This window comes from Calonectris borealis, chromosome 32 (genome assembly GCF_964195595.1).
Source record: "Calonectris borealis chromosome 32, bCalBor7.hap1.2, whole genome shotgun sequence".
Taxonomy (NCBI): domain Eukaryota; kingdom Metazoa; phylum Chordata; class Aves; order Procellariiformes; family Procellariidae; genus Calonectris; species Calonectris borealis.
The window spans coordinates 1,210,146-1,235,689 of NC_134343.1; the positions used below are offsets into that span (position 1 = coordinate 1,210,146).

The 25,544-nt window shown below is 72.8% G+C and overlaps 3 protein-coding genes across 3 annotated transcripts; 2 read left to right on the plus strand and 1 right to left on the minus strand.

The window, feature by feature from the left end:
* Positions 1 to 375: 375 nt before the first annotated feature.
* On the plus strand, positions 376 to 9,987 carry ERCC1 (ERCC excision repair 1, endonuclease non-catalytic subunit). Its single transcript, XM_075134334.1, has 9 exons — positions 376 to 571; positions 762 to 1,073; positions 1,743 to 1,846; positions 1,926 to 2,025; positions 9,131 to 9,207; positions 9,289 to 9,388; positions 9,471 to 9,542; positions 9,716 to 9,784; positions 9,882 to 9,987. The coding sequence occupies exons 1-9, from the start codon at positions 479 to 481 to the stop codon at positions 9,933 to 9,935; spliced, it is 981 nt and encodes a 326-aa protein (XP_074990435.1). The 5' UTR covers positions 376 to 478; the 3' UTR covers positions 9,936 to 9,987.
* Positions 9,954 to 11,588, minus strand: POLR1G (RNA polymerase I subunit G). The gene is made up of 3 exons (XM_075134335.1): positions 11,564 to 11,588; positions 10,744 to 10,882; positions 9,954 to 10,477 (listed from the first exon to the last, which is right to left on the minus strand). The coding sequence occupies exons 1-3, from the start codon at positions 11,568 to 11,570 to the stop codon at positions 10,036 to 10,038; spliced, it is 588 nt and encodes a 195-aa protein (XP_074990436.1). The 5' UTR covers positions 11,571 to 11,588; the 3' UTR covers positions 9,954 to 10,035.
* A 103-nt stretch (positions 11,589 to 11,691) lies between these two features.
* On the plus strand, positions 11,692 to 25,025 carry PPP1R13L (protein phosphatase 1 regulatory subunit 13 like). The gene is made up of 14 exons (XM_075134370.1): positions 11,692 to 11,791; positions 12,489 to 12,578; positions 14,569 to 14,624; positions 14,707 to 14,825; positions 14,929 to 15,325; positions 16,593 to 16,691; positions 17,246 to 17,343; positions 17,453 to 17,816; positions 18,796 to 19,238; positions 20,843 to 20,980; positions 21,268 to 21,401; positions 22,026 to 22,192; positions 23,983 to 24,182; positions 24,738 to 25,025. The coding sequence occupies exons 3-14, from the start codon at positions 14,570 to 14,572 to the stop codon at positions 24,774 to 24,776; spliced, it is 2,253 nt and encodes a 750-aa protein (XP_074990471.1). The 5' UTR covers positions 11,692 to 11,791; positions 12,489 to 12,578; position 14,569; the 3' UTR covers positions 24,777 to 25,025.
* Positions 25,026 to 25,544: the final 519 nt, after the last annotated feature.

The window sequence follows — 25,544 nt, forward strand, 5'->3', positions numbered from 1 at the left end:
CTGCCCCAGTGACCCCCGGGATCCCCCCCGTGTCCTGCCCCTGAGTCCCCGGGGTCCCCCGCTGCCACACGCACACGCGCGGGGGGGCCCGCGGGGACACGCGGGGTCGGGGCTGTCACACGCCCCCACCCGCGGCACCGGGCCCACGTGCGCCCCGCGCCGAGGGGCGTGGCCCCAGCGTCGTAACCCCGCCCACCACCATGGAGACGGGAGGACCGGAGCGACCAGAGCGGCCCCGCGCCGGGCGTACGGGGAGCGCGGCAGTGCGCATGCGCCAGCACCCTCAGGGAAGGCGGAGCCGTGCCTTTTGATTGACAGGGCGGCGGCCAATCGCCGCGCGGAGGGCGGCGGGCGCAGCGGCCGCGCCGTGGCCACGCCCCCGCCGCGGCACCGGAGCCCTCCCGGCGCCTCCCGCGCTGACCCCTGACCCCTGGCCCCGCTCCCGGGCGGGCCCGGGCCTGCGACGCCCGCCCCGGCCATGGAGGCGGCCGGAGACCCGGCCCCGGCCCCGGCCCCGGCGGGGAAGCGGAGGCGGTTCACGCTGCGGCAGGAGGCTCCCGCCGACCCCGCGGTACCGGCGGCCGGGGGAGGCTGAGGCGGGGGGGGCCCACGGGTGACCCGGGGAGGGGACAGGGTTGGCCGGGAGGGACGCTGGAGCCAGGGGGGGAGCCCGTGTGGGTCCGGGGGGGCCCACGGGAGGCTGGGGGGGGCGGGGGAGCTGTGGGAGGCCCCACGCAGAGCCGCTCCCGCCTCCCCACCAGGTCCCGTCGCTCTTCAAACCCTCCGCGGCCCCCCCCGGGCCCCCCCCCGAGCCTCCCCCGCCGCCACCGGGGCCCAAATCCTACGCCGAGTACGTGGTGCGGCAGTCGGCCGTCCCCGGAGCCGCCGAACCGGCCCCGGCACCCGCCAGCGTGGGGGCAGGGGCTCCCCCCCGGCTCCCCCCGGCCCCCGAGCCCGGCGGGGGCCCCCCGGGGGGGGCTGCAGCGGCGGGGGGCGGCCCCGGGGACGTGCCCGCCCTGCCCGTGCTCAAGCCGGGCGCCAAGAGCAGCAGCATCATCGTCAGCCCGCGGCAGGTGAGGGGGGGCAGCGCCGGCGGGGCCGGGGGCCATCCCGGGGCCGTCCGCCGGGGGCTGGGGGCTCGGGGGGACCATCCGCGGGAGTCTGGGGGCTCGGGGGAGCCATCCCCCGATGTCGTGGGGCTCAGGGGGACTGTCCCCTGGAGTCTGGGGGCTCGGGGGGGGCTGTCCCCCGATATCGTGGGGCTTAGAAGAACTGTCCCCTAGTATCGTGGGGCTGGGGGGGACCGTCCCCCGGAGTCTTGGGGTACAGGGGGGACCGTCCCCCGGAGTCTTGGGGTACAGGGGGGACCGTCCCCCGGTGTCGTGGGGCTCGGGGGGACAGTCCCCTGGAGTCTGGGGGCTCGGGGGGGGCTGTCCCCCGATATCGTGGGGCTTAGGAGAACTGTCCCCTAGTATCGTGGGGCTGGGGGGGGACCGTCCCCCGGAGTCTTGGGGTACAGGGGGGACCGTCCCCCGGTGTCGTGGGGCTCGGGGGGACAGTCCCCTGGAGTCTGGGGACACGGGAGCGCATGCTCTGACCTCCTGGGACACGGGAGGGGACAGCCCCCCACGGAAGGGCCCTGTTCCCTGGTGTCCTCGGACAAGGAGGGGGACTGGAGGACCGTCCCCACCCTCCTGAGCCCCCACCCCGGGGGGCCCTGACCCACCGCCCTCTCCCCACAGCGGGGCAACCCGGTGCTGAAGTACGTCCGCAACGTCCCCTGGGAGTTCGGTGACATTGTCCCTGACTACGTGCTGGGCCAGAGCACCTGCGCCCTCTTCCTGAGGTGAGCCAGGGCTCTTGGGGGTCCCCGGGGCTCCGGGGGGTCCCCTCGGCGTCACCCGGTCCCTGCTGTCCCCCCCCAGCCTGCGGTACCACCACCTCAACCCCGGCTACATCCACGACCGCCTGCGGCACCTGGGCAGGAGCTACGGGCTGCAGCTGCTGCTGCTCCAGGTCGACGTGGTGAGAGGCTCCCTGTCCCCGTCCCTCGCTCCCCTCGTCCCTCTGTCCCCTCCGTCCCCGACCCTCGCTCCCCTCGTCCCTCTGTCCCCTCCGTCCCCGTCCCTCGCTCCCCTCGTCCCTCTGTCCCCTCCGTCCCCGTCCCTCGCTCCCCTCGTCCCTCTGTCCCCTCCGTCCCCGTCCCTCGCTCCCCTCCGTCCCCCTGTCCCCTCCGTCCCCGTCCCTCGATCCCCTCGTCCCTCTGTCCCCTCCGTCCCCGTCCCTCGCTCCCCTCGTCCCTCTGTCCCCTCCGTCCCCGTCCCTCGCTGCCTCGTCCCTCTGTCCCCTCCGTCCCCGTCCCTCGCTCTCCTCGTCCCCCTGTCCCCTCCGTCCCCGTCCCTCGCTCCCCTCGTCCCTCTGTCCCCTCCGTCCCCGTCCCTCGCTCCCCTCGTCCCTCTGTCCCCTCCGTCCCCGTCCCTCGCTCCCCTCGTCCCTCTGTCCCCTCCGTCCCCGTCCCTCGCTCTCCTCGTCCCCCTGTCCCCTCCGTCCCCGTCCCTCGCTCTCCTCGTCCCCCTGTCCCCTCCGTCCCCGTCCCTCGCTCCCCTCGTCCCTCTGTCCCCTCCGTCCCCGTCCCTCGCTCCCCTCGTCCCTCTGTCCCCTCCGTCCCCGTCCCTCGCTCTCCTCCTCCCTCTGTCCCCTCCGTCCCCGTCCCTCGCTCCCCTCGACCCCTGTCCCCTCCGTCCCCGTCCCTCGCTCCCCTCGTCCCTCTGTCCCCTCCGTCCCCGTCCCTCGCTGCCTCGTCCCTCTGTCCCCTCCGTCCCCGTCCCTCGCTCCCCTCGTCCCTCTGTCCCCTCCGTCCCCGTCCCTCGCTCCCCTCGTCCCTCTGTCCCCTCCGTCCCCGTCCCTCGCTCCCCTCGTCCCTCTGTCCCCTCCGTCCCCGTCCCTCGCTCTCCTCGTCCCTCTGTCCCCTCCGTCCCCGTCCCTCGCTCCCCTCGTCCCTCTGTCCCCTCCGTCCCCGTCCCTCGCTCCCCTCGTCCCTCTGTCCCCTCCGTCCCCGTCCCTCGCTCCCCTCGTCCCTCTGTCCCCTCCGTCCCCGTCCCTCGCTCCCCTCCTCCCTCTGTCCCCTCCGTCCCCGTCCCTCGCTCCCCTCCTCCCTCTGTCCCCTCCGTCCCCGTCCCTCGCTCCCCTCCTCCCTCTGTCCCCTCCGTCCCCGTCCCTCGCTCCCCTCCTCCCTCTGTCCCCTCCGTCCCCGTCCCTCGCTCCCCTCGTCCCTCTGTCCCCTCCGTCCCCGTCCCTCGCTCCCCTCGTCCCTCTGTCCCCTCCGTCCCCGTCCCTCGCTGCCTCGTCCCTCTGTCCCCTCCGTCCCCGTCCCTCGCTGCCTCGTCCCTCTGTCCCCTCCGTCCCCGTCCCTCGCTCCCCTCGTCCCTCTGTCCCCTCCGTCCCCGTCCCTCGCTCCCCTCGTCCCTCTGTCCCCTCCGTCCCCGTCCCTCGCTCCCCTCGTCCCTCTGTCCCCTCCGTCCCCGTCCCTCGCTCCCCTCGTCCCTCTGTCCCCTCCGTCCCCGTCCCTCGCTCCCCTCGTCCCTCTGTCCCCTCCGTCCCCGTCCCTCGCTCCCCTCGTCCCTCTGTCCCCTCCGTCCCCGTCCCTCGCTCCCCTCGTCCCTCTGTCCCCTCCGTCCCCGTCCCTCGCTCCCCTCGTCCCTCTGTCCCCTCCGTCCCCGTCCCTCGCTCCCCTCGTCCCTCTGTCCCCTCCGTCCCCGTCCCTCGCTCCCCTCGTCCCTCTGTCCCCTCCGTCCCCGTCCCTCGCTCCCCTCGTCCCTCTGTCCCCTCCGTCCCCGTCCCTCGCTCCCCTCGTCCCTCTGTCCCCTCCGTCCCCGTCCCTCGCTCCCCTCGTCCCTCTGTCCCCTCCGTCCCCGTCCCTCGCTCCCCTCGTCCCTCTGTCCCCTCCGTCCCCGTCCCTCGCTCCCCTCGTCCCTCTGTCCCCTCCGTCCCCGTCCCTCGCTCCCCTCGTCCCTCTGTCCCCTCCGTCCCCGTCCCTCGCTCCCCTCGTCCCTCTGTCCCCTCCGTCCCCGTCCCTCGCTCCCCTCGTCCCTCTGTCCCCTCCGTCCCCGTCCCTCGCTCCCCTCGTCCCTCTGTCCCCTCCGTCCCCGTCCCTCGCTCCCCTCGTCCCTCTGTCCCCTCCGTCCCCGTCCCTCGCTCCCCTCGTCCCTCTGTCCCCTCCGTCCCCGTCCCTCGCTCCCCTCCTCCCTCTGTCCCCTCCGTCCCCGTCCCTCGCTCCCCTCCTCCCTCTGTCCCCTCCGTCCCCGTCCCTCGCTCCCCTCCTCCCTCTGTCCCCTCCGTCCCCGTCCCTCGCTCCCCTCGTCCCTCTGTCCCCTCCGTCCCCGTCCCTCGCTCTCCTCGTCCCTCTGTCCCCTCCGTCCCCGTCCCTCGCTCCCCTCGTCCCTCTGTCCCCTCCGTCCCCGTCCCTCGCTCCCCTCGTCCCTCTGTCCCCTCCGTCCCCGTCCCTCGCTCCCCTCGTCCCTCTGTCCCCTCCGTCCCCGTCCCTCGCTCCCCTCCTCCCTCTGTCCCCTCCGTCCCCGTCCCTCGCTCCCCTCCTCCCTCTGTCCCCTCCGTCCCCGTCCCTCGCTCCCCTCCTCCCTCTGTCCCCTCCGTCCCCGTCCCTCGCTCCCCTCCTCCCTCTGTCCCCTCCGTCCCCGTCCCTCGCTCCCCTCGTCCCTCTGTCCCCTCCGTCCCCGTCCCTCGCTCCCCTCGTCCCTCTGTCCCCTCCGTCCCCGTCCCTCGCTGCCTCGTCCCTCTGTCCCCTCCGTCCCCGTCCCTCGCTGCCTCGTCCCTCTGTCCCCTCCGTCCCCGTCCCTCGCTCCCCTCGTCCCTCTGTCCCCTCCGTCCCCGTCCCTCGCTCCCCTCGTCCCTCTGTCCCCTCCGTCCCCGTCCCTCGCTCCCCTCGTCCCTCTGTCCCCTCCGTCCCCGTCCCTCGCTCCCCTCGTCCCTCTGTCCCCTCCGTCCCCGTCCCTCGCTCCCCTCGTCCCTCTGTCCCCTCCGTCCCCGTCCCTCGCTCCCCTCGTCCCTCTGTCCCCTCCGTCCCCGTCCCTCGCTCCCCTCGTCCCTCTGTCCCCTCCGTCCCCGTCCCTCGCTCCCCTCGTCCCTCTGTCCCCTCCGTCCCCGTCCCTCGCTCCCCTCGTCCCTCTGTCCCCTCCGTCCCCGTCCCTCGCTCCCCTCGTCCCTCTGTCCCCTCCGTCCCCGTCCCTCGCTCCCCTCGTCCCTCTGTCCCCTCCGTCCCCGTCCCTCGCTCCCCTCGTCCCTCTGTCCCCTCCGTCCCCGTCCCTCGCTCCCCTCGTCCCTCTGTCCCCTCCGTCCCCGTCCCTCGCTCCCCTCGTCCCTCTGTCCCCTCCGTCCCCGTCCCTCGCTCCCCTCGTCCCTCTGTCCCCTCCGTCCCCGTCCCTCGCTCCCCTCGTCCCTCTGTCCCCTCCGTCCCCGTCCCTCGCTCCCCTCGTCCCTCTGTCCCCTCCGTCCCCGTCCCTCGCTCCCCTCGTCCCTCTGTCCCCTCCGTCCCCGTCCCTCGCTCCCCTCGTCCCTCTGTCCCCTCCGTCCCCGTCCCTCGCTCCCCTCGTCCCTCTGTCCCCTCCGTCCCCGTCCCTCGCTCCCCTCGTCCCTCTGTCCCCTCCGTCCCCGTCCCTCGCTCCCCTCGTCCCTCTGTCCCCTCCGTCCCCGTCCCTCGCTCCCCTCCTCCCTCTGTCCCCTCCGTCCCCGTCCCTCGCTCCCCTCGTCCCTCTGTCCCCTCCGTCCCCGTCCCTCGCTCCCCTCGTCCCTCTGTCCCCTCCGTCCCCGTCCCTCGCTCCCCTCGTCCCTCTGTCCCCTCCGTCCCCGTCCCTCGCTCCCCTCCTCCCTCTGTCCCCTCCGTCCCCGTCCCTCGCTCCCCTCCTCCCTCTGTCCCCTCCGTCCCCGTCCCTCGCTCCCCTCCTCCCTCTGTCCCCTCCGTCCCCGTCCCTCGCTCCCCTCCTCCCTCTGTCCCCTCCGTCCCCGTCCCTCGCTCCCCTCCTCCCTCTGTCCCCTCCGTCCCCGTCCCTCGCTCCCCTCCTCCCTCTGTCCCCTCCGTCCCCGTCCCTCGCTCCCCTCCTCCCTCTGTCCCCTCCGTCCCCGTCCCTCGCTCCCCTCCTCCCTCTGTCCCCTCCGTCCCCGTCCCTCGCTCCCCTCGTCCCTCTGTCCCCTCCGTCCCCGTCCCTCGCTCCCCTCGTCCCTCTGTCCCCTCCGTCCCCGTCCCTCGCTGCCTCGTCCCTCTGTCCCCTCCGTCCCCGTCCCTCGCTCCCCTCGTCCCTCTGTCCCCTCCGTCCCCGTCCCTCGCTCCCCTCGTCCCTCTGTCCCCTCCGTCCCCGTCCCTCGCTCCCCTCGTCCCTCTGTCCCCTCCGTCCCCGTCCCTCGCTCCCCTCGTCCCTCTGTCCCCTCCGTCCCCGTCCCTCGCTCCCCTCCTCCCTCTGTCCCCTCCGTCCCCGTCCCTCGCTCTCCTCGTCCCTCTGTCCCCTCCGTCCCCGTCCCTCGCTCCCCTCGTCCCTCTGTCCCCTCCGTCCCCGTCCCTCGCTCCCCTCGTCCCTCTGTCCCCTCCGTCCCCGTCCCTCGCTCTCCTCGTCCCTCTGTCCCCTCCGTCCCAGTCCCCTCGCTCCCCTCGTCCCTCTGTCCCCTCCGTCCCCGTCCCCTCGCTCTCCTCGTCCCTCTGTCCCCTCCGTCCCCGTCCCTCGCTCCCCTCGTCCCCCGTCCCCTCCGTCCCCGTCCCTCGCTCCCCTCGTCCCTCTGTCCCCTCCGTCCCCGTCCCTCGCTCCCCTCGTCCCTCTGTCCCCTCCGTCCCCGTCCCTCGCTCTCCTCGTCCCTCTGTCCCCTCCGTCCCCGTCCCTCGCTCCCCTCGTCCCCCGTCCCCTCCGTCCCCGTCCCTCGCTCCCCTCGTCCCTCTGTCCCCTCCGTCCCCGTCCCTCGCTCCCCTCGTCCCCCTGTCCCCTCCGTCCCCGTCCCTCGCTCCCCTCGTCCCCCTGTCCCCTCCGTCCCCGTCCCTCGCTCCCCTCGTCCCTCTGTCCCCTCCGTCCCCATCCCTCGCTCTCCTCGTCCCCCTGTGCCCTCCGTCCCCGTCCCTCGCTCCCCTCGTCCCTCTGTCCCCTCCGTCCCCGTCCCCTCGCTCTCCTCGTCCCTCTGTCCCCTCCGTCCCCGTCCCTCGCTCCCCTCGTCCCTCTGTCCCCTCCGTCCCCGTCCCCTCGCTCTCCTCGTCCCTCTGTCCCCTCCGTCCCCGTCCCCTCGCTCCCCTCGTCCCTCTGTCCCCTCCGTCCCCGTCCCTCGCTCCCCTCGTCCCTCCGTCCCCGTCCCCTCGCTCCCCTCGTCCCTCTGTCCCCTCCGTCCCCGTCCCTCGCTCCCCTCGTCCCTCTGTCCCCTCCGTCCCCGTCCCTCGCTCCCCTCGTCCCTCTGTCCCCTCCGTCCCCGTCCCTCGCTCCCCTCGTCCCTCTGTCCCCTCCGTCCCCGTCCCTCGCTCCCCTCGTCCCTCTGTCCCCTCCGTCCCCGTCCCTCGCTCCCCTCCTCCCTCTGTCCCCTCCGTCCCCGTCCCTCGCTCCCCTCGTCCCTCTGTCCCCTCCGTCCCCGTCCCTCGCTCCCCTCGTCCCTCTGTCCCCTCCGTCCCCGTCCCTCGCTCCCCTCGTCCCTCTGTCCCCTCCGTCCCCGTCCCTCGCTCCCCTCGTCCCTCTGTCCCCTCCGTCCCCGTCCCTCGCTCCCCTCGTCCCTCTGTCCCCTCCGTCCCCGTCCCTCGCTCCCCTCGTCCCTCTGTCCCCTCCGTCCCCGTCCCTCGCTCCCCTCGTCCCTCTGTCCCCTCCGTCCCCGTCCCTCGCTCCCCTCCTCCCTCTGTCCCCTCCGTCCCCGTCCCTCGCTCTCCTCGTCCCTCTGTCCCCTCCGTCCCCGTCCCTCGCTCCCCTCGTCCCTCCGTCCCCGTCCCTCGCTCCCCTCGTCCCCCGTCCCCTCCGTCCCCGTCCCTCGCTCCCCTCGTCCCTCTGTCCCCTCCGTCCCCGTCCCTCGCTCTCCTCGTCCCCCTGTCCCCTCCGTCCCCGTCCCTCGCTCCCCTCGTCCCTCTGTCCCCTCCGTCCCCGTCCCTCGCTCCCCTCGTCCCTCTGTCCCCTCCGTCCCCATCCCTCGCTCTCCTCGTCCCCCTGTGCCCTCCGTCCCCGTCCCTCGCTCCCCTCGTCCCTCTGTCCCCTCCGTCCCCATCCCTCGCTCTCCTCGTCCCCCTGTGCCCTCCGTCCCCGTCCCTCGCTCCCCTCGTCCCTCTGTCCCCTCCGTCCCCGTCCCCTCGCTCTCCTCGTCCCTCTGTCCCCTCCGTCCCCGTCCCTCGCTCCCCTCGTCCCTCTGTCCCCTCCGTCCCCGTCCCCTCGCTCTCCTCGTCCCTCTGTCCCCTCCGTCCCCGTCCCCTCGCTCTCCTCGTCCCTCTGTCCCCTCCGTCCCCGTCCCTCGCTCCCCTCCTCCCTCTGTCCCCTCCGTCCCCGTCCCTCGCTCCCCTCGTCCCTCCGTCCCCGTCCCCTCGCTCCCCTCGTCCCTCTGTCCCCTCCGTCCCCGTCCCTCGCTCTCCTCGTCCCTCTGTCCCCTCCGTCCCCGTCCCTCGCTCCCCTCCTCCCTCTGTCCCCTCCGTCCCCGTCCCTCGCTCCCCTCGTCCCTCTGTCCCCTCCGTCCCCGTCCCTCGCTCCCCTCGTCCCCCTGTCCCCTCCGTCCCTGTCCCTCGCTCCCCTCGTCCCTCTGTCCCCTCCGTCCCCGTCCCTCGCTCCCCTCGTCCCTCTGTCCCCTCCGTCCCCGTCCCTCGCTCCCCTCGTCCCTCTGTCCCCTCCGTCCCCGTCCCTCGCTCCCCTCGTCCCTCTGTCCCCTCCGTCCCCTCGCTCCCCTCGTCCCCCTGTCCCCTCCGTCCCCGTCCCTCGCTCCCCTCGTCCCTCTGTCCCCTCCGTCCCCGTCCCCTCGCTCTTCTGGTCACCTCCATCCCTTCTGGTTCCTGTCCCCTCGCTCTCTGGGCTCCTCTGTCCCCATCTTACCTCTCTCCTGGTCCCTCTTTGTCCCTGTCCCCTCCCTCTCCTGATCACCTCTGGTCCCTGTCCCCTCTGTCCCCCTCGGCTCTGCCGCGCCGCAGAGGGACCCGCACCAGGCGCTGAAGGAGCTGGCGAAGGTCTGCATCCTGGCCGACTGCACCCTCCTGGTGGCCTGGAGGTAGGCGCTGTCCCTGCCTCACCCGTGGGGGACCCCGCTGTCACCCGTGGGTGCCCCCCCAACACCCTGTGCCCTCCCCAGCCCCGAGGAGGCCGGGCGCTACCTGGAGACCTACAAGGCCTACGAGCAGAAGCCACCCGACCTGCTGAAGGAGCGGGTGGAGCAGGATTTCCTCTCCCGGGTGAGCTACGCCCCCTCCCCGCACCCCGGTTTGGGGACCTTGGGGACCCCCAGGGTCCCCTGACCCCCCCCGTCACCCCCAGATGACCGATTGCCTGACCAGCATCAAGTCGGTGAACAAGACGGACGCGCTGAGTCTCCTCACCACCTTCGGGGTGAGTCACCCCCGGGGACGTGCCACCCTCCCTGGGGCACACTGGGGACGGGGACGCGTCCCCGAGCCCCTCACCTGGGCCCTGAGCCCCTCACCCACCCCCCGAGCCCCTCACCCACCCCCCGAGCCCCTCACCCACCCCCCAAGCCCCTCACCCTCCCGTCCGTCCCGCAGTCGCTGGCGGCCGTGGTGGATGCCTCCAGGGAGGACCTGTCCCTCTGCCCCGGCGTCGGGCCCCAGAAGGTGAGCGGCGAGGGGACACAAGGGGACGAGGGGACACGGGGGACACGGCCCCTCGCCCCCCAGCCCCCCTCACGCTCTCCTTTCCCGCCCCCCCCAGGCCAAGCGCCTCTTCGACGTCCTACACGAGCCCTTCCTCAAGGTCCCCAAATGAGCGGCCGCCCCCAAAATCTCCGTTTTTTATAATAAATGGTATTTATCGGTGACACAGCCTCGGGGGGGGGGACGATGGGGACACCCCACTGTGCCCGGGGTCACTCCGGCCGCTCCCGCTTGTGCTTCTTCTTCCTCTTGGGCACCTGCGGCTCCCCGGGGACCACCTCGACGCCTGGGGGGGGTCCTGGCCCGCACTCCCCCCCGTCACCAGGCGCTGCTCTCCCCCGGATCGACACCTCGGGCGCCTCCGGCGCCTCCTTCATCGTTTTCTTCTTCTTCTTCTTCCTCTTGGGCGGCGGCAGGTCCGGCGTGGGGACGGTCACTGGGACGCCGGGGGGGGGCCCGAAGCTCTCGGTGATGGTGAGGCAGCCGTGGAGGGGGGGGGCGCAGGACAGGGGGCCGGCGGGGGCGTCGGGGGCCAGGAGGAGGGCGCTGCCGGCCCCCCCCGGGACCCCCCGCAGCCCGTAGAGCCGCCCGTCACCGTCCCCGGGGGGCTGGAGCTGCCCGCAGCCGTCCAGCGGCACCGTGCAGCCCTCCAGGCTGCGGGGACGGGGCGGTGAGGGGGGGACATGGCCGCCTCCCCCCCCAGTGGCACTGCCACCCGCCCTGTCACCCCCCTCCATGGCGCTGCCACCTCCCTGAGCCCACCCTGATGTCACCAGCCCTGCCTCCCCCCCCCCCCCATGCCCACCCCAATGGCACTGTGACCCGCCCCCCCCCCCCGATGGCACTGCCCCCCTTCCCCGTGCCCCCCTCGATGTCACTGCCCCCCCCGATGTCACTGTGTGTCCCCCCCCCCCGCTGACCTCTCGGGGCAGAAGTCGGCGGGGGCGCGGATGAGCCAGAGCTCGGTGGAGGGACCCCCCAGGGCCGCCCCCCGCAGCCCCGGGGGGGGCGAGGGGGCCACCGCCTCGAACTCGGGGGGGCACTGGAACCGCACCGGCCCTGGGGACAGCCGGGTCACGGACGGGGGCGGGGGGGCTACGCTGCGACCCCCTCCTGCCCCCGTGGCCTCCCCATGTGCCCCCCTATGTCCCCCATACCCCCAGCTCCCTCCTGTCCCCCGTGTGCCCCCAAGACCTCATGTGCCCCCCATATCCCCCAGCCCCCCGTGCTCCCCCCAGTTCCCCCTGCCCCCCACTCCCCCCACGCCCCGTCCCCCCCATATCACCCCATGTCCCCCCCCATATCCCCCCACACCCCCCAGTCTCCCCTCCATATCACGACCCCCCACGCCTCCCCAGTCCCCCCATATCCCCCCTATGTCCCCCCATATCCCCCCTATGTCCCCCATACCCCCCGGCCCCCTCCTGTCCCCCGTGTGCCCCCCAAGTCCCCCCCCAGGTCCTCTCCAGCCCCCCCCAGACCTCATGTGCCCCCCATGTCCCCCATATCCCCCCTTGTCCCCCCATATCCCCCCTATGTCCCCCCATATCCCCCCTATGTCCCCCATACCCCCCGGCCCCCTCCTGTCCCCCATGTGCCCCCCAAGTCCCCCCCCAGGTCCTCTCTAGCCCCCCCCCAGACCTCATGTGCCCCCCATGTCCCCCATATCCCCCCTTGTCCCCCCACGCCCCCCCAGTCCCCCCCCAAACCCCCCCTTGTCCCCCCACGCCCCCCGCTCACCCTCCATGCTACCGCGTGCGCCGCGTGGCCCCGCCCCCGGCTCCGCCCCGGCCGCGCCCACCCACTCGCTGAGCGCGGGAGCGCCCCTATCTCCCCCTATCCCCGCGGGGCAGTTGGTGCGGTCCGGCGGCGGGAACGGGGGGGCGGGACCTAAAGCGGGGCCACGCCCTCGCCCCGCCTTTAAATGGGCGTGGCCGGAATGCCCTTGGTCGGCGGCGGCGTTTAAAGGTGCCGAGACCCCCCGGGACGCCGCGGGGGCCCTGGGGGGTCCGGGGGGGTCGGGGGCACGGGGGGGTCGGGGGCACGGGGGGGTCCAAGCCCAGACTACAGCTCCCGGCCTGCACCGGGGCCCGCCCGGCCGGGCCGGGCCGGGGCGGGGCGGGAGCGGGGCTGGGAGGCGCCGGCGCTGCAGGTACCGGGGCCGGGGGGAGCCCCGGGGCCCTGCACCCCCCCCCGTGATCACCCCCGTGGGACCTGCCCCCCTCTCGTGGGACACCACCCCCCGGTGGGACCTGCCCCCCTCTCGTGGGACACCACCCCCCGTGGGACCTGCCCCCTCTCGTGGGACCCCCCCCACAGTGGGACCTGCCCCCTTCTCGTGGGACCCCTGCCCCCCCCGGGACCTGCCCCCCTCTCGTGGGCCCCCCCCCCACAGTGGGACCTGCCCACTCCTCGTGGGACATCCCCCCCGTGGGATCCGCCCTCCACTCGTGGGACCCCCCTCGTGGGATCGTCCCCCCCCCCCGTGGGAATTGCTCCCCCGTGGGATTTTCCCCCCTCTCGTGGGAACCCTCCCCGTGGGACCCGCCCCCCCCCGTGGGATCTGCCCCCCCCCCCACGCCCGGCACCCTGGGGCGCAGGGCGCGGCCCCCCCCCCGCTCAGCACCCTCCCCCGCGTGACCCAGCGCTCTGGAATTGGGCGTAGAGGCCGCGGGGACGCGGGCGCGCCACGGGCACCAGCACCCCACCGGCACCCCGACCCGCACCCCACCGGCACCCCACTGCACCCCACCAGGTACCGACCCCCGCGTGGGGCCCGTGGGGCTGGGGGGGGCCCGGGCCCCTGGGTCTGGTTTGGGGTGCTGGGGGAGGTTGGGGAGCACCCTTGGGTGCCTGGGCCCAGTTTGGGGTGCTGGGGCAGCACCCTTGGGTGCCCGGACGCCTGGGTCCAGTTCGGGGTGCTGGGTGGGGGGGGAGCACCCTTGGGTGCCTGGGTTCGGTTTGGAGTGCGGGGTGGGGGGAGCACCCTTGGGTGCCTGGGTCCGGTTCAGGGTGCTGGGTGGGGGGAGCACCCTTGGGTGCCCGGGTCTGGTTTGGGGTGCGGGGTGTGGGGAGCACCCTTGGGTGCCCGGACGCCTGGGTCCGGTTTGGGGTGCTGGTGTGGGGAGCACCCTTGGGTGCCCAGACGCCTGGGTCCAGTTCGGGGTGCTGGTGAGGGGAGCACCCTTGGGTGCCCGGATGCCTGGGTCCGGTTCGGGGTGCTGGGTGGGGGGGGAGCACCCTTGGGTGCCTGGGTTCGGTTTGGGGTGCGGGGTGGGGGGAGCACCCTTGGGTGCCTGGGTCCGGTTCAGGGTGCTGGGTGGGGGGAGCACCCTTGGATGCCCGGACACCTGGGTCCGATTCGGGGTGCTGGAGGGGGAACACCTTTGGGTGCCCGGGTCCGGTTCGGGGTGCTGGTGGGGGGAGCACCCTTGGGTGCCCGGGTCCGGTTCGGGGTGCTGGTGGGGGGAGCACCCTTGGGTGCCTGGACGCCTGGGTCCGGTTCGGGGTGCTGGTGAGGGGAGCACCCTTGGGTGCCCGGGTCCGGTTCGGGGTGCTGGGGGGCGGGAGCACCCTTGGGTGCCCGGGTCCGGTTCGGGGTGCTGGGGGGGGAGCACCCTTGGGTGCCCGGGTCCGGTTCGGGGTGCTGGGGGGGAGCACTCTTGGGTGCCCGGGTCCGGTTCGGGGTGCTGGGGGGGGAGCACCCTTGGGTGCCCGGGTCCGGTTCGGGGTGCTGGGGGGCGGGAGCACCCTTGGGTGCCTGGATGCCCGGGTCCGGTTCGGGGTGCTGGTGGGGGAGCACCCTTGGGTGCCCGGGTCCGGTTCGGGGTGCTGGGGGGGAGCACTCTTGGGTACCCGGGTCCGGTTCGGGGTGCGGGGGGGGAGCACCCTTGGGTGCCCGGGTCCGGTTCGGGGTGCTGGGGGGCGGGAGCACCCTTGGGTGCCTGGATGCCCGGGTCCGGTTCGGGGTGCTGGTGGGGGAGCACCCTTGGGTGCCCGGGTCCGGTTCGGGGTGCTGGTGGGGGAGCACCCTTGGGTGCCCGGGTCCGGTTCGAGGTGCGGGGGGGGAGCACCCTTGGGTGCCCGGGTCCGGTTCGGGGTGCTGGGGGGCGGGAGCACCCTTGGGTGCCCGGACGCCCGGGTTCTTTCCCAGCTCCCTCCCGTCTCGCCGCCTGACCCGGGGCGAGCTGGGGCTTGTCCCCGTCTCCCCGGGGGCGAGGGCCGGGTGGGGCCGCCTGGGTGGGGCCGCGGTGCTGCGAGGGGGGTCCCCCAAACCCCCCTCTGCTGTCCCCAGGCGCGGGGGACACAGGGTGCCCCTCCGACACCCCAAATCCTCCCCCCCACGCTGGCACTGGGGCACCCATGGGGGGGGTGGGGGGTGTCCCCTCTCCGCGGGGGGCAGACCCGCCTCCATCCTGCCCCCCAAACCGGGTCACCCCAGCGGAAAGGGGGGTCCTGCCGCCCCGCCTCTAGCAGGGGGGTGCACACCCCCCCCCACCAGGGCCCTGCCCCGGGGGGGTGGGCGGCGCCCGCTCTTTGCGATGGATTAATTACCGGTAATTATTATTATGATGATGATCCCCGAGAGGCGAGCGGGTCGCAACACGTCCCCGCTCCCCGCGTTCCCAGGGCGCAGGGTGGGGGCACAGGGTGGGGATGGAGGGGTGCCCCCCCATGGGGGGGGGGGGGGTTGCTCACCCATCACCCCCCACCCTAGGTCACCCATTGCCCCCCCCCCCCCCCAGGATGGCGAGCGAGCGGCTGCGCAGCGCCCAGGACCTGCTGGATCTCACCTTCCAGTGTGAGTGGGGGGCGGCGGGGGGGGGGGGGACGGGACCCCTTTGGGGCGCAGCCTGACCCCCCCACGTCCGTCCCCCCCCCAGCCCTGGCCATGCAGCACATGGACCTGAAGCAGGTGGAGCTGGACACGGCGGTGGCCAAGGTGGACGAACTCTCCCGGCAGCTCGAGTCCCTCTGGACCGACGGCCCCGGACCCCCCAAAGTAGGACCTGGGGCTGGGGGGGGGGCACTTGGGGGGGCACCCCATTGCCCCCCCCCTGCCTATACCCCAACCCGCCTCTCCCGGTGCTCCCCCCGCCCGCCAGGAGCCGTACAGCCCCAGCCGGACCCGCTCGCCCCTCGGCCGGAGGAGCCTGGCGCCGGAGAACCCCGAGCTGTCAGGGGACCCGTTGGGGCGCCCCGGCTCCCCCCGGACCCCCCATTACCTCCCGGGGGAGGATCGGGCCCCCTCGCCCCGACCCAAGGTGCTGGCGGTGCCCTACGAGGGGCTGGCGCTGCCCAGCCCGGGGGGCCGAGCCCCCTCCCCGCGCCCCCATCGCCCCTATGAGTTCCTGGGGCTCGGGGGGTCCCCCCGGCCGGGCGAGGGGCCCGTGTTCTTCCCCGAGCGGGTGCCCTCGCCCCGGCCCCCCGCGCCCCCGCCCTACGAGGTGCACGGGCTGTACCCCTCCATCAGCAGCCCCGCCGTCACCTTCCGGGCGCAGGGTAAGGCCACCGCGGCGGGGGGACACGGTGGGGACGGTCCCTGGGCTGGGGGGGGAGGGCTGGTGTCCCCATCCCGGCGTGTCACTGTCCTGGGGTGCTCCTGTCCCCATCCGTGGGTATCCCCAACCCACCCTGGGCTGTCCCCATCCCCAGGTGACCCCATCATGGGGTATCCCCCATCCCCAGGTGACCCCATCATGGGGTATCCTCCATCTCGAGGTGTCCCCAAGCCGTCCCAGGGTGCTTCTGTCCCCATCCCAGGGTGACCCCATCATGGGGTATCCCCCATCCCTAGGTGTCCCCATCCCATCGTGCAATGTCCTGGTCATGGATGGTCCCCCCACCCTGGGGGTGTCCCCATCCCAGGGTGACCCCATCATGGGGTATCCTCCATCTCGAGGTGTCCCCAAGCCGTCCCAGGGTGCTTCTGTCCCCATCCCAGGGTGACCCCATCATGGGGTATCCCCCATCCCCAGGTGACCCCATCATGGGGTATCCTCCATCTCGAGGTGTCCCCAAGCTGTCCCAGGGTGCTTCTGTCCCCATCCCAGGGTGACCCCATCATGGGGTATCCCCCATCCCTAGGTGTCCCCATCCCATCGTGCAATGTCCTGGTCATGGATGGTCCCCCCACCCCAGGGGTGTCCCCATCCCAGGGTGACCCCATCATGGGGTATCCCCCATCCCTAAGTGTCCCCATCCCATCGTGCAATGTCCTGGTCATGGATGGTCCCCCCACCCCGGGGGTGTCCCCATCCCAGGGTGACCCCATCATGGGGTATCCCCCATCCCCAGGTGTCCCCATCCCATCGTGCAATGTCCTGGTCATGGATGGTCCCCCCACCCCGGGGGTGTCCCCATCCCAGGGTGACCCCATCATGGGGTATCCCCCATCCCCAGGTGTCCCCATTCCATCGTGCAATGTCCTGGTCATGGATGGTCCCCCCACCCTGGGGTGTCCCCATCCCAGGGTGACCCCATCCCAGCGTGACTCCATCGTGAGGTATCCCCTATCTTGGGGTGTCCCCAAGCTGTCCCAGGGTGCTTCTGTCCCGTTCTGGGGTGTCCCCATCATGGGGTGTCCCCATCCCACGCTGGGCTGTCCCCATCCCAGAGTGTCCTCAAGCCATCCCAGGGCATCCCTGCCACCGGCTGCTCCCACCCCACCCTGGGGTGCCCCCATGCCCTGTACCCCAACTTGAGGGCCTGAGATGGGGGGTGTCGGGGCCATGTGGGGGGGTCCCCTCAGCCCCTGCCCCCCCCTCAGATGACCTCGTGATCAAGCGGCGGCCGCAGAAGAGCTGGAACGAGTCCGACCTGGACGTGGCCTATGAGAAGAAACCCCCCGGCTCGGGGGGCTACGACCGTGAGCCGGGGGGGTTGGGGGGCACACAGGGGGCTGGGGGGGCACACGGGGGGGCTGAGGGGCACTGGGGGTGCTGCGGGAAGCCAGGACTGGCATCTGAAGTGGGTTGGGGGTATTAGGAAAGTTGGGGGGGGGGGGGCATAGAGCTTCCAGCAGGGATGGGGGGTCCCGAGGCAACTGGGGGGGCTGCTGGGGTGTCCAGAGGCAGGTTGGGTTTGGGGGGGGCGTGGATCAGGAGGGTCTGGGGCTACTGGTTGGGGTACAGCGGGCTGGGGGGGGACGGGGCTGCTGGGGGGGGTGGGTCCAGGGCTGCTGGGAGTCTTGGGGGGCACCATGTGGGGGTCTGGGGCTGTTGGTTTGGCTGCTGGGGGGGGGTCTAGGGCTGCTGGGGGGGGTCTAGAGCTGCTGGGAGAAGGGGGTCCAAGGTTGCCGGGCCGGCTGTGGGGTGCTGGGGGCTGAGCGCGCCACAGGGGCACGTCTCGGGGTGCCCCTGGAGTGGGGGCTGCGTCCCCCCCGACCCGGCGCGGCACCGAGGTCCGTCTCCCCCCTCCCAGGCACCGGCGAGGGGCAGCCAGGGCCGCGGCCGTCCCTGGGGCTGGCGCTGGCACCCTGGCGGGAGTCGAGCCTGGACGGAGCCGGCGGGCAGGGCAAGGTGGGCGCTGGGGAGGCCGCCATCCTCAGCCCTGGTGCCTGATGCCAGGGTAGATGGGCAGGTGGGCTGGCTCCCTCCCCGACGCCTTGTTCTCCCCTCCCCCACCCAGGATGGCGCCTACGGGGGGCACAGCGCCACGCTGCCCCGTAACTACAAGGTGTCCCCGCTGGCGGGCGAGCGGCGGGCGGAGGGACCCTTTCGGCGCCCGGGCCCTGGCACCCTGCCCCGCGGCTGGCACTTCTCCCAGCAGCCCGTCTCCCGCATTCCTGTGCCCCCCCAGGGGGGGCGACCCCCCCGCCACAAGCCCCTGCCTCTCTCCATGATCTTCAAGCTGCAAAACGCTTTTTGGGAGCAGGGGGTCGGGGGTCCCCGGGGGCTTCCCCTGGTCCCCCCCGCTGGCCCCCGCACACCCCAAAAGCAGCCCCAGCTCCCGGCGCTGCCCCAGGCCCCCCCGGTGCTGCCCGGGGGCGAAGGTGAGGTGCCCGCGGGGTGGGGGCTGGGGGGCTCCGGAGTGGGGAGACAGAGGGGTTAGTGGGGGGTCTGTGGGCCTGGAGTGGGCAGCAGGACGTGGGTTTGGGGGGGACGAGGGGGTTGCAGCATGAGGGGTACGGAGTGTTTGGGGGGGCAGTGGGGCTGCAGCATGCTAAGATGTGGGTGGGTTTGGGGGGGTCCGTGGGACCCCGGTGTGCTGACCCCCCCGGGGTGGGTGGTCCGTGGGGCTCCTGTGTGCTGACCACCCGGGATGGGGGGTCCGTGGGGCTCCTGAGTGCTGACCCACCCGGGACGGGGGGTCCGTGGGACCCCGGTGTGCTGACCCACCCGGGACGGGGGGTCCGTGGGGCTCCGGTGTGCTGACCCACCCGGGACGGGGGGTCCGTGGGGCTCCGGTGTGCTGACCCACCCGGAGTGGGGGATCCGTGGGGCTCCGGTGTGCTGACCCACCCGGGGTGGGGGTCTGTGGGACCCCGGTGTGCTGACCCACCCGGGACGGGGGGTCCGTGGGGCTCCGGTGTGCTGACCCACCCGGGGTGGGGGGTCTGTGGGGGTCCGGTGTGCTGACCCCCCCGGGACGGGGGGTCCGTGGGGCTCCGGTGTGCTGACCCACCCGGGGTGGGGGGTCCGTGGGGCTCCGGTGTGCTGACCCACCTGGGATGGGGGGTCCGTGGGACCCCGGTGTGCTGACCCACCCAGGACGGGGGGTCTGTGGGGCTCCGGTGTGCTGACCCCCCCGGGACGGGGGGTCCGTGGGGCTTCGGTGTGCTGACCCACTCGGGGTGGGGGGTCCGTGGGACCCCGGTGTGCTGACCCACCCGGGGTGGGGGGTCCGTGGGGCTTCGGTGTGCTGACCCACCCGGGACGGGGGGTCCGTGGGACCCCGGTGTGCTGACCCACCCGGGGTGGGGGGTCGCGGTGCTCAGGTGCTGGAGCGCCCTGACCCCAGCCCCCTCGCAGGATTGGGGCGCCCCGCGCCCCCTGAGACCGTCCCACCGGAGGGGGAGCCGGAGCTGGAGCGGCTGCTGCAGGGCGGGGAGGCGGAGGGGCTGGAGCGGCCGCTCAGCCCCACGCGGCTGCAGCCCCTGCTGCCCCCCGAGGCCCAGCGGGTCCCCGAGTTCGAGGAGGTGGCGCGGGTGCTGGCCGAGATGCCGCGGCCCCTCAAGCGCCGCGGCTCCATGGAGCAGAGCCCGGGGCCGGCGCTGCCACCCACCCGCACCCGCCAGTACCAGCAGCTCATCACCCGCCTCCTGCACCGTCCGCCCCGCCGCGACGAGCCCCCGGCCTCCGGTGACACCGGCGCCTCGCCTGACCTGCCGCCCCCCGCCCCGGCGGTCCCCGAGGCCCGGCCGCCCCGCCACAGCCCCCCGCCGCCGTCCCCCGGCAGCCCCGCGCCCACCCCGGTAAGTGTCTGCGGTCCTCGGGGTGCCACCTGGTGCCCACCCCCCGGGGTGCCACACGGTACCTGGCGTCCCTTGGAGCCCCCTGGGCTGCCAGGCAGTGCCTGGTGTCCCCTGGGGTGCCTGGCGTCCCCTGGGGTGCCTGGTGTCCCCGAGGCTTCCCCCAGCGTCCCCAGGCATGGCAAGCAGAAGGGCCACCAGACCTGCCCTGCGGCTGCCCCTGCGGTCCCCTGGGTGCACTGTGGTGACAACCAGTCTGCCCGGAGCTGTCCCAAGGTCCCCTGGGTGCCAATCAGCGCTGGGTGCCCCAGGAGGTGTCCTCAAGGTCCCCTGGGTGCCGCACGGCGCGGGGTGCCCCGGGAGGTGTCCCTAAGGTCCCCCAAGTGCTGTGTAGTGCTGGGTGCTCCGGGAGGTGTCCCCAAGGAGGACCGGGTGCCGTACAGCACTGGGTGCCCCGGGAGGTGTCCCCGGGGTCCCCCGGGTGCCGTACAGCACTGGGTGCTCCGGGAGGTGTCCCCGGGGTCCCCCGGGTGCCGTACAGCACTGGGTGCCCCGGCAGGTGTCCCCGGGGTCCCCCGGGTGCCGTACAGCACTGGGTGCCCCGGCAGGTGTCCCCACGGTCCCCTGGGTGCCGTACAGCACTGGGTGCCCCGGGAGGTGTCCCCGGGGTCCCCCTGGTGCCGTACAGCACTGGGTGCCTTGGGAGGTGTCCCCAAGGAGCACTGGGTGCCGTACAGCGCTGGATGCTCCAGGAGGTGTCCCTAAGATCGCCGGGGTGCCCTGGGAGGTGTCCCCAAGGTCCCCCGGGTGCCACATGGCGCAGGGTGCCCTGGGAGGTGTCCCCAGGGTCCCCCGGGTGCCACATGGTGCACGGTGCCCTGGGAGGTGTCCCCGGGGTCCCCCTGGTGCCGTACAGCACTGGGTGCCCCGGGAGGTGTCCCCAAGGTCCCCCGGGTGCCGTACAGCACTGGGTGCCCCGGGAGGTGTCCCCAGGGTCCCCCGGGTGCCGTACAGCACTGGGTGCCCCGGGAGGTGTCCCCGGGGTCCCCCGGGTGCCGTACAGCACTGGGTGCCCCGGGAGGTGTCCCCAAGGTCCCCTGGGTGCCGTACAGCACTGGGTGCCCCGGGAGGTGTCCCCGGGGTCCCCCGGGTGCCGTACAGCACTGGGTGCCCCGGGAGGTGTCCCCGGGGTCCCCCTGGTGCCGTACAGCACTGGGTGCCCCGGGAGGTGTCCCCAAGGTCCCCCGGGTGCCGTACAGCACTGGGTGCCCCGGGAGGTGTCCCCAAGGTCCCCCGGGTGCCGTACAGCACTGGGTGCCCCAGGAGGTGTCCCCAGGGTCCCCTGGGTGCCGTACAGCACTGGGTGCCCCGGGAGGTGTCCCCAGGGTCCCCTGGGTGCCGTACAGCACTGGGTGCCCCGGGAGGTGTCCCCAGGGTCCCCTGGGTGCCGTACAGCACTGGGTGCCCCAGGAGGTGTCCCCAGGGTCCCCTGGGTGCCGTACAGCACTGGGTGCCCCGGGAGGTGTCCCCGGGGTCCCCCGGGTGCCGTCCAGCGCCGGGTGCCCTGGCAGTGTCCCCCGGCCCCCCTGACCTCCCGGCTGCCGCAGGAGCGGCGCTCGGCCCTGCGCGACCCCTCCTCGCCCCGCAGGCGCCCTGGGGCCCGCGTGCGCCTCAACCCCCTGGTGCTGCTGCTGGATGCGGCCCTGACCGGGGAGCTGGACGTGGTGCAGCAGGCGGTGGCCGAGGTGGGACGGGGGAGCGGGGCCGGGGGGTGGCGGGGACAAGGGCTGGGGTGGCGAGGGCTGGGGGACAGCGGGGACGGGGTGGTGGGGGTCAGGGTGGCAGGGACAGTGGGGACAGGGTGGCAGGGAGAAGGGCTGGGGGGACAGTGGGGACAAGGTGACGGGGGACAGGGTGAGCAATGGGCCTGGTGCTCAGGGGTGGCAGGGGCTGGGGGTGGCAGCGGGGTGCCGGGGGTGGCAGCGGGGGTGGCAGAGGGTGGCGGTGTGGGGACGGGTGCGCATGTCCCCAGCTGAACGACCCCAGCCAGCCCAACGACGAGGGCATCACGGCGCTGCACAACGCCATCTGCGGGGCCAACTACGGCATCGTCGACTTCCTCATCGCCAGCGGGGCCAACGTCAACTCCCCCGACAGCCACGGCTGGTGGGACAGGGACGGGGACCCGCTGACACGGGGTGGGGGTGTGGGGACCCCTCAGCCACACGTGGTGGGACCGGGACCCGCTGACACGGGGTGGGGGCGTGGGGGACCCCGCAGCCACACGTGGTGGGACGGGGACCCGCTGACACGGGGTGGGGGCGTGGGGACCCCACAGCCAGACATGGTGGGACGGGGACCCGCTGACACGGGGTGGGGGCGTGGGGGACCCCACAGCCACACATGGTGGGAGGGGGACCCGCTGACACGGGGTGGGGGCGTGGGGGACCCCGCAGCCACAGCTGCTGGGAGCTGGGGACCCCACAGACATGGAGGAGTGGGGACGCCGGGGCCCCCCAGACTCCCACAGCCAGAGGGCCTGGGGGCAGGCACCCCAAGGACCCCCACAGCCATGGGGAACAGGGACGGGGACCCCAATAATCCCTTGACAGCCCTTTGGTGATTGGGGGTGGGGAGAGATGGGGGACCCCGACCCCCCCACAACCGAGGGACGGGGACGGGCGCGGCGGCTCCCTCATCCCCAGGACGCTGGAGGGGGTCCCAGGGGAGCCCGTCCTCTGCTCCCCCCCCCCCCCCCCCAAAAAATTCCCCCCATCCCGATGGTGCCAGGACGCCGCTGCACTGCGCGGCCTCGTGCAACGACACGGGGGTGTGCGTGGCCCTGGTGCGCCACGGCGCCGCCATCTTCGCCACCACCACCAGCGACGGCAGCCTGGCCGTGGAGAAGTGCGACCCGTACCGGGAGGGCTACACCGACTGCTACAACTACCTCACTGGTACTGGGGGCACTGGGGGCACTGGGAGTATATGGGGACGGGGCGGGGGGTATGGGTACTGGGGGGGGACTGGGCTGGTGTGGGTACTGGGGGAGATATGGGTACTGGGAGGGGGGTACTGGGGTGGTATGGGTACTGGGAGGAGGGATATAGGTACTGGGAGGGGGGTACTGGGGTGGTATGGGTACTGGGAGGAGGGATATAGGTACTGGGAGGGGGGTACTGGGGTGGTATGGGTACTGGGAGGAGGGATATAGGTACTGGGAGGGGGGTACTGGGGTGGTATGGGTACTGGGAGGAGGGATACAGGTACTGGGAGGGGGTATCAGGGGAATATGGGTACTGGGAGGGGGTATTGGGGGTATATGGGTACTGGGGGGGTACTGGGCAGGTGTGCGTACTGGGGGAGATATGGGTACTGGGAGGGGGGTACTGGGGTGGTATGGGTACTGGGAGAATGGATATAGGTACTGGGAGGGGGTATCAGGGGAATATGGGTACTGGGAGGGGGTATTGGGGGTATATGGGTACTGGGGGGGTACTGGGCAGGTGTGGGTACTGGGGGAGATATGGGTACTGGGAGGGGGGTACTGGGGTGGTATGGGTACTGGGAGGAGGGATATAGGTACTGGGAGGGGGGTACTGGGGTGGTATGGGTACTGGGAGGAGGGATATGGGTACTGGGAGGGGGGTACTGGGGTGGTATGGGTACTGGGAGGAGGGATATAGGTACTGGGAGGGGGGTACTGGGGTGGTGTGGGTACTGGGAGGAGGGATACAGGTACTGGGAGGGGGTATCAGGGGAATATGGGTACTGGGAGGGGGTATTGGGGGTATACGGGTACTGGGAAGGGGTACTGTGGTGGTGTGGGTAGTGGGAGGGGATACTGGGGGAGTATGGGCGCTGGGAAGGGGTACTGGGCAGGTCTGAATACTGGGAGGGGGTATCGGGTATATGGGTACTGGGAGCGGGTGCTAGGGGGTTACAGGTACTGGGAGGGGATATTGGGGGTATACAGGTACTGGGAGGGGGTACTGGGGTGGTGTGGGTACTGGTAGGAGGTATGTGGGTACTGGGAGGGGGAACTGCAGGGCATGGGTACTGGGAGGAGGAATATGAGTACTGGGAGGGGGTACTGGGGTGGTATGGGTACTGGTAGGAGGTATGTGGGTACTGGGAGGGGGTACTGCAGGGCATGGGTACTGGGAGGAGGCATATGAGTACTGGGAGGGGGTACTGGGGTGGTATGCATACTGGTAGGAGGTATGTGGGTACTGGGGCTGGGTACTGCAGGGTATGGGTACCGGGAGGAGGAATATGAGTACTGGAAGGGGATACTGGGGTGTTATGGGTACTGGGAGGGGGTACTGGGCAAGTATGGGTACTGGGAGGGGATACTGGGGGGTATGGGTGCTGGGGTATTTGGGTTATATGGGTACTGGGAGGTGGTACTGGGGGTTATATGGGTACTGGGAGGTGGTACTGGGGGTTATACAGGTACTGGGAAGAGGTATTGGGGCTCTACCGGTACTGGGAGCAGGTACTGAGAGGAGGTATAGGAGGAATATGGATACTGGGAAGGGGTACTGGGAGGGGTACTGATACTGGGAGGGCATACCAGGATGGGTATGGCTTCAGGGCAGCGGGGTGCCAGGGGTGCAGTGCCATGGGGGTGCTGGGGGAGTTACGGGGTGCTGGGGGGGTTTCAGGGCAACACGGTGCTGGGGGGTGCAGTGCCGGGGGGGGGTGTTTGGGGGGGTCCAGGGTGCTGACGCCCCCGTCCCTGCAGAGGTGGAGCAGAGCATGGGGGTGCTGAACAGCGGGGTGGTGTACGCGCTCTGGGACTACAGCGCCGAGTTCGGGGACGAGCTGTCCTTCCGGGAGGGCGAGCCCGTCACCGTCCTGCGCCGCCAGCCCCAGGAGGAGCTTGACTGGTGGTGGGGGTCCCTCTACGGGCACGAGGGCTACGTCCCCCGGAACTACTTCGGGGTGAGTGGGGGGGGGGGGTCCCACAGTGCCCACGGCCCCCGGAGGGTGCCACAGCACCCACGGCCACCCCACAGACCCAGGGGGGTACCCATAGCACCCATGGCCCCAAGGGGGACCCGCAGCACCCACGGCCACCCCACAGCCCCAGGGGGTACCCACAGCGCCCACAGCCCCGAGGGTGACCCACGAGACCCACATCCCGCAGGGGGTCCCACAGCGCCCATGGCCCCAGGGGGGGTCCCACAGCACCCACGGCCACCCCACAGCCCCAGGGGGTACCCACAGCGCCCATGGCCATGAAGGGGACCCACGGCCCCAGAGGGGTCCCCCAGCACCCGTGGTCACCTCACAGCCCCACGGGGGCAGCCACAGCACCCACGGCCGCCACCCCACAGCCCCAGGGGAGCACCCACAGCACCCGTGACCCTGGGGGGGTTCCCACAGCCCCTCCATGGCCCTGAGGGTGGATCTCATGGCCTCCCTGGCCCCTCCATGGCTTCTGGTCCCGGGGGGCTGGCGGGGGCACCCTCCCCTGACACCCTCCCCCTCCCCCAGCTCTTCCCCAGGGTGCGGCCGCAGCGGAAGAAGGTCTGAGGGGGGGCCCTGAGGACACGGGGGGGCCCTGAGCTGGCCCCGGCCCCCCCAGCCGCTCAGATGCATGGGTGCCCCTTGCCGGCGGGCACCTCCTTGTCTGCCCCCCACCCCCTTCCCCTCCCCATCCGAGCAAGGCACCGGGCTGCCCCCGCCTCCCCGCGGTGTCACGTACCCCCACCCCCAGCTGGTGACAGCGGGTGTCACCCCACGGTGTTGGCTTCTCTCGGGAGTAAAGAGCCTTCGGCTGCGCCTGGTGGTCTCCATCCTCTGCATCACGGGGGAGTGGGTGGGGGCTGCGGGGACTGAAGGTGACATGCGTGGGGACACCCTGCATCAGACTGGGGGGGGTGACACGGGTGGGGACACCCTGCATCAGACTGGGGGGGTGATATGGGGGGGACACCTTGTTTGGGACTGGATGGGGGACACAGGTGGGGTCACCCTGCATCAGTCTGGGGGGTTACACAGGTGGGGACACCTGCATCAGACTGAGGGGGTGATATGGGGGGGACACCTTGTTTGGGACTGGAGGGGGGACACAAGTGGGGTCACCTTGCATCAGACTGGAGGGGGGTGACATGGGTGGGGACACCCTGCTTGGGACTGGAGGGGGGACACAGGTGGGGACACCCTGCATCAGAGTGGGGGGGTTGACATGGGTGGGGACACCCTGCTTGGGACCGGAGGGGTGACGCGGGTGGGTCCCGTGGGCAGGCAGGGAAGCAGGGCTCCGTCACGCCGAACGCTGACTTGGGCAGACAAACGCCG